A 13,077-nucleotide genomic window follows, 5' to 3' on the forward strand; every position below is an offset into this window, starting at 1 on the left:
TTGCCGCCACAACAGCCAGGCAATGAACACACAATCAATAATCGCATCGATAAAGATCGTTAAACGAAATGTTTTTATTTCTGGCCCCGACTGCCACGACAATTGCCGGCGAGCAGGCCACATATATGAGTTATGGCAACGTCCTCGTCCAGCTGCTTCGCCTGCTCCACCTTCTCCCGCTGCCACACATGCGCAATGGCAATGGCTCTCACCTGACTGTATGTAGCTCCCCCGCCTCCAACCTGACCACCTGACCCCCAACCACCATCACCCCAACCCCCACTCCCTGTTTCCCCATTCCAGATGCAGTGCGTCTGGCGCGTTGTGCGGTAAATACGCTTTATGGGCTCCCGACAACGGCAACAACAACGACTGCTCTATGCTAATTACGTCATGGGGACGACGCTTCGTACCTAATTTTGCATTGTGGGAACCGAAAACTGGAAATCCAAGATACCCCCGTTCGCGTCCGCCTTGCATTTTCCAACTGCGGCAATAAAAAAATGGGGACTGCTGTTGCTGTTGTTGCTGCTGTTGCCGCAGCAGCACCCAAACAAGCAACAAACAGCGGCAGCAACTGTTGCTGTTGCTATTTAAGCAAATGTGTCGCAGCCAAAGCCAAAGTCGCCGTTTGCTGTTGTTCCACAGAGAGAAAAAGTAAGTAATTTATGAAGTTATTTAGTTTTATGTACAATATTAAAATCTATAAGTTTCTCTCTGTGTACTGCTAGCGTCGCTGCCAATATCGACGACTTGGTTGTCGCATATAATGACTTTTTCGACTTGCAACTTCTTGTGGCTTTGCGCTTTTTTATGCTTTATGCGCTCGCTTTGGTCTCGTCGGCTGGTCAAGCATGTGGCGATGCTGATGTTGCTGTTGCTATTGCTGCTGCTGCTGCTGCTGGTGGCCATTGGATAGTTTCTAGTTGCCTTCTTTGTTGCAGGAGGCAGCAGCAGCAAAAACAGTTGCTGTTTGTTTGCTGTGTGTGGCATGCAGCGACTACCTGGCCACTTGTTGCCGCTGTTAGTTGTTATTATGGTTGCTGGTGGCAAGTTGAAATCATTTTCGTGTGTGTGAAAATATTTTGCGTCAGCCTAGGAACATTTTGAATGCTGTAGTTGCACATTCAATATTAGTTATAAGGTCGAAAGATGTCTTTCGTATATATTTTTGATCTGCTGCTTAAGGAAATGGGTTTATTATCTTTAATATCTTACGATATTATAAAGATATATATATTATAAAGAGAGGGTATATAATCTTCCTAATCTTATAATTGTTTAATAATAAAAACTCGCTTAGGCTCGCAACATTTGCAACAACACTGCCTGTCAACCGAATTCTTGCAACGCGTTTGACCATCAACAATGCATAAAAAGGCGAACAAAAAAGCCTCAATTATGACGCATTATGTCAGGCACTCGCTGCTGTTTTCATTTTTAATGAAATATACTCATAAATGTCGTTAAGTGCTTTGCCAAATACTTGCCGGGCAAAAAAATGCGAATTAAATGCGCAAAAAAATTACTTTTAGACACATTTAAATACCATTTAAATAGCTTTTGGGGCACAAGGTGAAGCTGAGCCGAGAGGCTGGAGTTGTATGGTGTTTGCTGGTGGTGTTTGGTGGCCAACCGGTGGCAGTTGCGACTCGAGAGCTTGAGAGTTCGAGATCTAAGATCCGAGAAGCCTGCCACAGCAGCCACAAATTTGTAGCCAGCGGCGACGAATAAAATGCCGCACAAAAATGCTGCTAAAAATGCAACTCCAACTTGTCCGAAATGGCTTTTGTGTGTGAGTAAGTGAGTGTATAGCGTATATGTAGAGTGTCTGTGTGGGCCAAAACAAAGCTTGGGAACCAAAAAGGCCAACACGCGCTGAAACGTGGTTAAAGTGGCCATTGGGCAGGCGCGCGCGTTCACCGGCGGCAATTTCGATATAAAAATTTTGTTTTAGCACACACGGTCACCTTGCCGGCCGGCGGAAATTCACAGGGGAGGTGGGGCTGAAGCAAACGACTGCAGATTGGATGCAATTTGGTGGCTGCTTCCGTCAATATAACACATCTCTCTCTACCCCTCTCTCTCTCTCTCTTTAGGGAAGGCATATATCATTTCTAAAGGGCCAGCGGCAAAATGTGTTCGGGAATTTCCGTTGCTAAGCGGTGGGAAATCCCGAACTGCTCACGCCAAGTGACGAATTCGTCATAAGGACACACGGGGTCAGGGGTCAACAGGGGAATTTCCGGGCCAAACATGTGGCCCGTTACCTGTCCCACCAAAACGAAATGAAAACCTGACTCCTCGGGGCGGTTGCTCTCAGATTAGTTGATTTTCCCACACAGGTATGTGAAATGATAACTTCTGCTCTTCCAATAAACTCCCTGAAAGAGTTGTTAGGGCATTATTGAGTCAACACACAGTCGCATCGATGGCGGATTAAGCCATTCAGCGGAGGCAAACAACTTCATGCGATTATGAGCGGGAAATGGACTAAATCGTCAGCTAAAAAGAAAATATGGCCCCACAGCAACAGGGGGGCTGAAGTCAATCCACAACTGGCTGTGTACTTACACACAGAAAAATTACATTTCATCTTCATTTAGATTTCAAAAATGAATGAATGATAAAGCTGATTAAATCCTAAAGATTTTTACTACTTCGGACAAATCACTTCAACTTTCTACTTAGTTTTTTCTCACTGTGCACACATGTGGTCGATATCAAAGGCAAATTTCTCAACTTGCCATCGCCAGAGCTGGCAAAAGCGAATTCAGAAGGCAGACAGAGCGATCCAACGATCCAAAGATCCGACTCGACGACGACCAGGATGGCTTGCAATTTGATGCAGGGCGCTGGAGATGGCCAGATGGGCAGGGGGTGACAGACAGTTTAATATACAGATACAGAGAAGGAGACCGCCTTGATACCCGAACCCGATCCCGATCCCTATCCCTGGATCGAGGAGGTGTTGCTGCCACTGAAGTAGATAGATGAGCAGCCAGCTCGGCTGGCATGCGGAATTATTAATGTTTGATGTAATTAATGCGTAATTAAGATAGCCAGACGAGTAAAGGACAGTCAGGGCAGCGATCTTGAACTCGTGTTTCAGTGGCTAGTGGTTAGTTAGCAGTTAATAGTGACTAGCCTAGTTTCTCTGGGGTAGAAATCTTAAACGATTTTGGCCAAACTCCTCCCACCGTTTTTCGTTTTTCGTTCAGAGTTCAAAGCACCGGAGCCGCCAACGCAAATTGAATTGACTTCGCAGCCGAAAAGAAAAAAAATCAGAAAAATTTTGGAATTGGTATGCGACTTGCTGGGAAGCTCGTGCTCCCAAGCCAACCATTAGCTGTGAAAATGATCCATGGGAAACTAATAATGAGTCCAAGCTCGGCCGCACCGAAATGATTTTTCAAATATCAATCAATTTCAATATCTATCTTTGCGTCGTTCGTCTGGCTGGTTGGTCGGTCAGTCAGTAGATTGCCGACCATTTTGGCCATTAATCTTGGCCGCGTGCGCAACTGTTGAAGCGCTTTTTTGTTTTTGTAGATCAGAAGGTGGCCGAGGGCAGTGCGATTATGCGGGCAGAAATTAACAGCCAGCCAAAACAATTAGTCCGTCCGAAAAACATCTCTTATCATTTATCTTTTTACGAACGAATGGCGTTTTGTTTTTGGTATTTTGGAATGTGCCGCAAGTGCCGCGAAAATTAACGCAAATCCTGAATGCCTAATTGAGCTTAAATTGAGTTTTTGGCAAAATAAAGGGGGGGGTTATACTAACTAAATATAGAAACTTAAAAATAGAAACCAAAGCTATATGAGTCAGAGACAGTGAGTTATCTTCTTAAACAATTTATCATGGCTTCTTCTTGGCAGGGCATTCCAAATTCGACTAGATCCAATTAGGCTAAAGATCAAATGCTTGAGGAAGCGCCACCTGAGGGGGCCTTTGATATCGCGCCGACACAGATCTGAACCCATTGATGGGTCCAAATGAGCGAGACCTTATGAATGCCATTCGGTTTATCCATTTCGGCGGTACGTTGCATATAAAATGCAGCCGGCAATCAGATTATGTCACATCCGCTGCGAGTGCTCGAGTGGATGTAGATGGATCGGAACAGAGCCCCTCCATTGATCGCCTGGTTCCGTTTTTTATTTTGCTTTTGAATATTATTTCTATCTGGCCAAGATTGCTCCATTAGCGCCACTCGGGGATGGACCCAAAAAATAGAAAAAAAAAACCCAATTGCTGCTGCAACTGAAATGCAAATTGCAGGCAGGGCTAACAAGCAGGGAGATTTTCTCGTTGGTTTATTTTCCGAATTTACTTTTTCAGAGGGGCTACTATAGCCAGCTAGCTGGCTCTGTGCGTTTTGTTTTTTTGGCAAGCCTATGGCGGCCAAGATGTCTTCCTACTCTCATCGAATGGCTTTCAGCTGCGTGATGTTGCTGCTGCTGCTGGTGCTGCTGCTGCTGTTGATGTTGCTGCTCTGCTGTCGGCGCGGCCAGAAATAGCATAAAACTCATAAACGAGGCAAGCGAGTCGAGTCGCGAGGCAAGGCAAGGAAACATGGCATGCCATTTGAAAATTTCATTTCGTTATAATTTTCTATTTCCCGCATGCCAAACGGCCCGCCAGCCAAGTCCCAAAGGGGCCCCTACACTCGGCGAAAATACCCATAAGTGGCCCTAAAAAATATGTATATAAGGAGCCTCTGGCAATTATCGCCCTCATAGTGGGAAAATGTTCTAAATAGTTAAGAGTCTTGGGAAAATCTATAGGTGGGGAAACCTATTTTGGAAGGCCATTGATTTATTAGATATGAGGGTCCCTATGGTATGATCTTAAAATGTTTCTAGAAAATATTTTTTTGAGTGCCTACCAAGACCGAGGAGCTGAAAAGGGGGCGGGGCTGGGCTGGTCAGAGAGCTGAGTCAACCCCTTTACACTTACTACCTAAACGAACCAAGGTTCGTCGTCTAGCGCCGCCACTCATACTTAATTACCAAAAAATATAAAAAAAAAAAATAGAGGAAAAATCAACAAGAGCCATCACAGACAGAAACTAACGAAAAGTTGTCTCTTCTCTGGCGTGACGCTAAATGAGCAGACCGCCCCCCACCCACCGACGTGGAAAATCTTATGACCAGGTAGACCAGACACCCCCAAAAACGAAATAATAGAAGAAGAAGATGAGATGAGCTGAGAAATGATGAATTGTGGGTGCCGTTGGGTAAGTTTGTCGCTTCTACAAGTCGTAGGCGTTGACCTAAATACGCGAACTGCGCTGTGCTGTCGCTGTTATACTGTTATGCTGCTGAAAAGCATTTTCCGCTCTGGCGTTTTCTTTCTGTTTGTCGTTTTGTAATCGCTTGCCAAACACAACACATTTCCCATTTTCTAACAAGTGCAACCGGAGTGGAGAACCCAGAAGAGAAACCGAAACCAGAGTCGCGGGTTATCCATGTCGAGCCAAGTAATGGAATCCCAGCAGTCAAGGTTCTCTGCGGTCTTATTTTTCCCCTCCAACTGTAGAACACACACACCCCAGGTAGGTGGTAGGTGTATTGCTTTTCTCAATGAAAAATCTTTTCGAGATTATTAGTGCTTTGGCAAGGTGACAAAAAATAAAACTAAAAACGAGGGACCGCAGAAAAATTAATATTCAATGCTGCGTGCAGTACAAGTGACAAATAATTATATAATATATATGGTATATATATATTTTTAGTATGTCATATAATGAATATTATGTTGTCTTAGCCACTGCCAGTTTGTCTCCGCTTTTGGGATGACAAACAAACCAAAGCCAACAAACAAACATCGGTAGCTGCCAAGCAGATGATTCTGTTCCGATCCGAACTTCAGCCAGATCAAATCATGTTTTATGAGCAGCTAATTTACTTAACACCTCGGCAACAACAATAGCAACCACAGCTGAAGAACAAACCGTAGTAGCTGCCCGCCCCGCAGCAGCAGCTAAATACAAAAGATGTGACTTTTATTTATTTTTCACATGGCCTTTTCTTTGTTTTTTCCCCTGTCTTTTTTTTTCGCATATTCAAGTCACACTCTTGGCCGAGACTGACGTTCACGGCGTGGGTGTAAATTGGGCATAAAATGCGACCAGTTAATTCATGATACTACCGATTCAGTCAGGTTCGAAGGCATTTTAATTGGTTTTAAGCAGAGCTGCTGCGTCGTCATATGGGGCGTATGAATAATAAATCCCTGTCTCTACCCCTCTCTCTGATTCCCTCTTTCATTTTGCAGCCACCGAAATAGTTCAGGTTGCAAAATAACCGATCCGAGTCAGATTTTGATTGATCTCCACGATTTGATTCCATTTCGGGGCTTTGATTGGACTGAAGATTTTAACGATCCGGCTGACGATCTTCAGGCTTTATGGCCTGATATGCAAATTGTCCAGCTTTTGGCTAGCGAAGAAATTGGCAAAGTGAAAGGAGTTGACAGACTTCGATAAGTGCGACTGTGTGGGTGGATTGATTAGTATGCATTTCGATGAGTAATCGTTTCTTTTTCATATATGTACGAGTAGATGTAGAGCCGTAGGATTGCGAATCGATTCCCAAGCATTTGCTGCGTTCGCAGTCAAAATAAATCAGTCGGGGCAGAAAGTAAATATCCTGTTAATGCTATATATATGTGTTCATTGATGAGGTCTGTGAAGTCGAAGGAGAGAAAGAGAAGGAAGCGAAGGCGAAAAGTAAATAAACAGCAGATAATAAACCCAAAAAGACAAAGCGAAAGAGAACAGCTGATTGCAGCTGATTTCGAATCTTTCTGTGGGATATACGAAAAGGGTTGGGTCTTCCAAGAGCGAAGGGGGAGGGATATACTCGCTTGTTCTCCCACTCTCCCCGTGCTCGAGATCCATGACGGAAGAGCCAGAAGCTGAAACAGCAGCTAAGGAGCGAAGTGGATGGAGAGAGAAAATGAATTAAAAATCTAATTGCGCCCGCGATGAAACAAAGCACAAAATCCAAGAGGGAGAAGACAATAAAGACAACAGCAACAAAAACAAATAAATAAAGAGAAAAGGAAGTTAACTGAAAGGTAGACGAAGTTTAAATACCCTTTCTAATGTATATAGTTCCTTTTACTTCTTTTATGTTGGTTTGTTCGTTAATTTAAATTATCAAATATTATTAAGATAAAAGGTCAATAAAGCTCAAAATAATGATATGCTATAAATATTCATAACTTCCATGTCTGGCATGGTCTTATAAATCTTATCTGATCAAAAACTAGAATACCTTCTTAAAGGGTATGAAGAGAAAAGCAAGGCAAAAGCAAACCAAAAAGCAAAGAGCAAAGAAAGGCGGGGGAGGCGGCGAGGGGCGGGGCCGGGTGATCGCACTTAGTCGCATTACAGACGCAAAACTCCATGAACCGCGACGCAAGAATAATTACAACAACAGCAGTGGGAGAAGAACGTAGGGTTGGGTTGAGTCCGCCAACCGCAAAGGTCGAATGCAGACAACAACAACAATGAAAAGAAGAACAGCAGCTACACCAACAACAACAACAATAACAAACAACCACGATGACGATGACGTTGTGAGTTGCACATTGGAGCTAAAAAGACGGTCGGACAGAAATGAGTTTTCAAAGTTTTTCCCACTTCTTGGGGGAGGAAGGAAGGAAGGGAGAGAGGGAGAAGCCGGGAACAGCGAGCAAAGTTAATGCGAATTTAATTAAAATGTGCAACTAGCAACAGCAGCGGCAAAAGCAGCGGCAGCGGCAGCAGCAATAATAAATTCTAGATGTGAGCATTTTTGTTGCCCAGCAACCAAATTGAGCCGGGCACAAAGAAAAGAATCCAGCAGAAGAATCCAAAGAAGACCAGGGCCTAGACCTGCAACAAATAAAAACTGCAATCGCACAGGCGCATGCGCAACGTTTGGCTGTATGTGTGTGTGTGCCAGTGAGTGTGTGTAAGTGTATTGCATAAAATTATTTCGGTCTGGTGAATATTAGCAGAGCGTGAAGTTGGCAAATAAGAAATTCAGCTGCAAAAAGCAGCTAAATTTCATCAAGCAACAACAACAAGTAGAGGAGAAAGAGGCAGCTGCAACAGAGAAAGAGAAAGAAGGAAAGCCAGGTAATGGGAGGAAGCCGAAAGAAAGGTTGTGGGAGAGAGAGAAAGGTTGCAACTTCAAGGAGATTTTCATATCATTCACAGCTGAAAGCTATACCTCCCAGATTTCAAAACAGAAAGATAAGTTTAATGATCGAACATTATTACTTAAAGGTTTTACCCGAATAGAAAATATGAAAACTTATGGAGAAAACTCTGATAAAATCAAAGCCCTTTAAGCCCTTTCAAGATATCCTTATAATATCTAAACCCTAGAAAACCCACCCATTTATAATAATAAAATCGAAATCCACTCACCATAATTTTCGCTCACAGCCATTTGGACCGATTTCACCACCGAGTGGGTGACCCTGATGGGCTGGCCGAGAATGGTGAAGTTGCCGGGATTCGTCTGCTGGACGAACATCATGTAGGATATATCCGAGGCCTGCTGCAGATCGTTTCCAGATCGTAACAGGCCCCTCGGCAAAAGTCGCTCCCTGTAGATGTCGCACTCGCCGCTGGTGTTGCTCAACGCGAACTGCAATCGCACCAAGGTGGGCAATTGCAGGTCATGTTGCTGCTTGTACACCTTTTGCACCTTCATCGTAGCCGAAAAGTTGACCCGACGATCGGCGGACATTGACTTGAAGACGCCCTGGAAAACGGTGGGCGCCGCATAGGCCAACTGGGCGGGATCCCGGGCAGAGCAGTAGCGGTCCGATCGCTGGTGACCCCAATGCTTCCGCTGGTGCTTCCGGCGCTGCTTATTCTGCTGATGCTGCTGCTGCTGGTGGTTGTTGTTGCTTTTGCGCTGGCGTTGCTCCTTCTGCTGTTCCTGCCGCTGGCGGCGATGATCGCGCCTATCCTGCTGCGACTGTTTCCGATGGCCGGGGCGATGTTGCTGTCGGTTGCTGTTGGTGTTACTGCCGTCCCGACGACTTCGCGCCGCCTGTTCCGGACTGCGATCCTCCAACTGGCCATCTTGCATTTCGTAGGACTCTATGAGAAAGCTCTGTACCGGTCGACTACTATAGTTGCTCGGTAATCGCGCTAAACTCTCTTGCTGATGTTGCAGCTGTGATGGTTGAATATGACGACGCATTTTACTGCTCGCCGCCTCGCTGGGCATGCCATTGTATAATAAATTATATATTTGACTATTGATTAACGTATTTGGAACTTTTTGCATTGACTGCTGCTGCTGTTGCTGCTGCTGCTGCTCTGGCACGGCAGCAACATGTTGCTCCTGCTGAGCGGGTGAACTGCTGCCGGCGTCGAATACTGTTGCTGGCTTTAACTTAACATTGCTACGGCTACTAAGACTATTGCTGGTAAGGCTGAGCAGCCTACTTAAGATATTGTTGTCGATGTTGCTGCTGCTACTGCTGCTGCTGCTGCTGCTGCTGCTACTACCACTGCTCTCGGCGCTTTCACTGCTCCCGCTGCCATTATCCGAACTCAGTGGTATATAGTAGCTGCTTTCTTCGGCGCTGCCTTCCCATAATGTTGGCTGTTGCTGCTGCTGCTGCTGCGTCGTCGCCGACGACAACACACATGAGTCTTGTAGCAACATGTAGCTGATAATTAGCAATATCAATGGCATTAGTTGCTTTTTTGTTTTTTTTAGACTCCATTTGCGCAAATGTTGCGCATACATGGCGTCCTCCAAAGTTGTTGCTGCTATTGCCCCGACTTTATGTACAAAATCTCGATAGCGAGTGTTGCTGCTGCTGCTGCTGCTGCTGCGTGTTGCTACTGCTGCGTATTGCTGCTGCGTTTGCTGCTGCTGCGGCTGCTGCTGCTGGGGTGTTTGGTGTGTCCTGTGTCCTTGAAATTTGCCTAAACGTGACAAATGTAACCTTCACTGCCTCGACGTTGTGGCTTGTCGTATTTCCGTTTATCCTGCAAATACTTTCGATAGTTTCGTAGCATTTTGAGCGACAGCAGGGGCAAGAGAGAGACGGACTGTTCGAGAGGGAGAGAGAGGGGGATAGTGTCTTTCGGACTGGTCTAACACACTGTATTTCTAGCATTAATTTATGAACACTTGGCCGCACTCGATAGTTGCTGTTGGTTTTGCTTTTGATGTTGCTGCTGCTGCTGCTGCTGTTGTTGCTGTTGCTTATTTTGGTGACTCATTTTTGTTATCTGCCCAGAATTTCGCCGCGTTTCACTTGAGCGATCGCTAGGAGTCGACGCACGGCCACGCCCCGCTGAACGCCCCCCCAATCGGACGGGCCTAAGGTCGCGTGGCGTTTGATTTTTCTCCCACTTTTTCTCGTAGCGCTTTTCTTCACGAGGTTTTTCACGCGCGCGATCGTTTCGTATCGTATCGTCGCGATTCGGGTTCGTATTCGGATTCGGATTCGGTTTTGGGGCTCGGATATTCGTACTCGTATTCGTATTCGGCTTTATCTTCGGCCGCTGTTCTGTTGCTGCTGCTTCTGCTGCTGTGCTGCTGCTCTTGTAATTGTAATCCTCGCCGCCAGATATACGATAATGTTTGTCTGGTCTGGCCGTATACGCGATCTCTCGTCTATATAGCCGTAGCCGTAGTCGTAGTCGTAGTCGCAGCCGTAGTCTGATTCACGAGTCGTCTTTTCTGGCACACACACCGCCGCAGATCTCTGATCTCTGATGACGATGATGATGATGATGATGATGATGTGGATGGTGTACGGTGATGATGATGTGCGATATAGCAGACGCGGACACTCACGCGTATCTCACGGATACGGATACACGGACGGGGCACACACAACACACACGTCTTCTAATTTTAGACAAAAGTAATTATAAAAGAAAAAACAGAGCAGAGTGCGCCGCGTTCAGCTTATACGCATATATATCTTCTACTTTGGCTTTGGCTAGATATATATATTATGTATATATGCTTATATACATATATACCCGCATCTGCTGGTGTATTTGTGCACCTTTTCGTTGTCTGCGTGCTCACTAGCCGATTATATAGAAAAGTCGTCGCAACAGTCGGCTCTAGATATCTATATATTTTTCGTGCATATATGTATATGCAACATGGGAACGCACACAGTCACACGCGCGGGCACGAGAATCGATCGTTTTTGTTTTATATATCTGTGCGTATATATGTATTAATATATACTTTTAGTACATATACCAATTGCAGATTGCAGAAGTTGTTGCTTTAGGAGAGTAAAATCTATGACGATTCTCCGGCTGTTGTTGTTTTTCCACTTTTGTATTTTTTTTCTTCTTTTTTTTTTTTTTTTTTTGTATCTTTTCCGCAAAAAATCTTCTTTGCCGGGAAAATCACTGATCCGGCACTTTATCGGCGCACTCGTAACGAAACCGAAAGTCCTTTAACACGATTGACCGATCGATCGATTGGCTGGTTGGTTGTAGTCGATTTGTTCGGTGGGTCACTTTTGATTACTCCAGCTGGTGAAATTGGCTGGTAACTTTAATTTTTCGTTTTGAATTTGAATCGACTTTTCACACAGAATTTCACTGATTTCAAAACACTCCACTCCGATATGCAGTTGTCTGGGTGATCTTTTATCAACGCCCTCTGAGTGTCTGAACAATAATAATAATATTTGGCTATCTTTCTCGGATTGCCGACAATAGCGCGCCCGATCCGTTGCCGTCGAATGGTTTCTGCGGACTGGTCGGTTGAAACTAACTGATTGTGTATGTTGGTTTAAAATTATTCTGTTTTTTTTTTTTTCTCAGCTCCTAACACACAGGCGGATTTTCGTATTATTCTTTTTTTATTTGGGGGAACACGCTCTACGGAGCGACACAGGTCTGCTCGATTTGACGCCGCGAAAACGACTCAAACGTATCTCGCCGATGCAGAGCAGAGCTGAATAAATTGCCAGCGTATCTCACGGATACGACTCGAACGTATCTCACGACTCAAACGTATCTCACTGGTCGGAAATTGTTCGACTGCGTTCGGCTGGGTTCGAATGTCTTCGGCACACTCATTTCGCTCGAACTTCGAGTTTTCTCTCCAACATTTTCTCATAGCATCGCCGGCATTTTCTCAACCCTGCAGTTTTCTCTCAACGAATATGACTGATCCATTTCATTACTTTAAATTAATTACTTGACGGCGATTTGCGGTTAACAATAGAGATCTTTATAATTTATTATCAAGGCTGTTAGCGATTTGGAATCACTTATAAAGGTCTCTAAAAGTATGCTAGCTTTTATTTTTGTTGGTCAAATGATCACAGCATATATTTCGAGACCTTAATACGAGATTTCTAATCTCACTTTCTTGGTCTAAAATATCTCCTAAGCGTATTTGCATGATTTTAATTTATTTATTACTTCTCCTCTCTCTCATTATTAAACTCTCTGCCTTTCTCTCTTGCCTTGCTGTAGGGATAATATCTTACCTTTGCTAACTTGACACTTTGTAGTAAGAAATGTTAAGTTAATACTTATTAAAATTCCTCGCACTTTTCTGAAAACTGCAATACTTTCGTTACACTTTAAGGTTCAAAGAGAACTAAGAACTCAATCGATAGTGTTGGCTTATTTATAGGTTTCTAATATCAATATTACCCATTCAATAGATAATAATAGATAAGAAGACAGTTGCCATTGGGTTTCGCTTTGATTTCCAATAAGTTACTCATAATCGACAAACTTCTGATAGGCTACCGATAAGCTTTCCAGTCAAAGGGGTTTGATAGTGTTAGCTTATATGCATAGAGTGGAAATCATAGATCAGTGAGTCATTCGGAATTAGTTTTAAATAGAAAAGCAAAGTAAAACATGAAACATTTTCGTTTATGCTTCTGTTGACTAAATTAAAGTTACTGTTGTTGAATTTGTAAAATTATTTCTAAGAAAGTTTATCTTCTTTCTTATTTACATTAACTTTTAGGATGACGTTACCAAAAGTTGGTTGGTTGCTGCTGAAAGGATGGCCTATGTAAAGTCATATGCTTTATATGTAATTGTTA

The 13,077-nt window shown here is 44.0% G+C and overlaps 1 protein-coding gene across 2 annotated transcripts in view; it reads right to left on the reverse strand.

Annotated features, from left to right (window-relative positions):
* The window catches only part of LOC108107745 (protein vein), a 33,124-nt gene extending 20,878 nt beyond the window's left edge, over nucleotides 1-12,246 (reverse strand). Inside the window, exon 1 of one of the 2 annotated variants that reach the window (XM_017215407.2) lies at nucleotides 8,429-12,246. In XM_017215407.2, the coding sequence (XP_017070896.2) occupies nucleotides 8,429-9,770 (1,342 nt within the window). In that variant the 5' untranslated portion in view covers nucleotides 9,771-12,246. The remainder of the gene's footprint in view (nucleotides 1-8,428) is intronic. The other variant, XM_041817957.1, reaches the window with a different exon arrangement.
* Between the last annotated feature and the right edge of the window lie 831 nt (nucleotides 12,247-13,077).

Source organism: Drosophila eugracilis, unplaced genomic scaffold (assembly GCF_018153835.1).
Source record: "Drosophila eugracilis isolate 14026-0451.02 unplaced genomic scaffold, ASM1815383v1 contig_2088, whole genome shotgun sequence".
NCBI classification, from domain to species: domain Eukaryota; kingdom Metazoa; phylum Arthropoda; class Insecta; order Diptera; family Drosophilidae; genus Drosophila; species Drosophila eugracilis.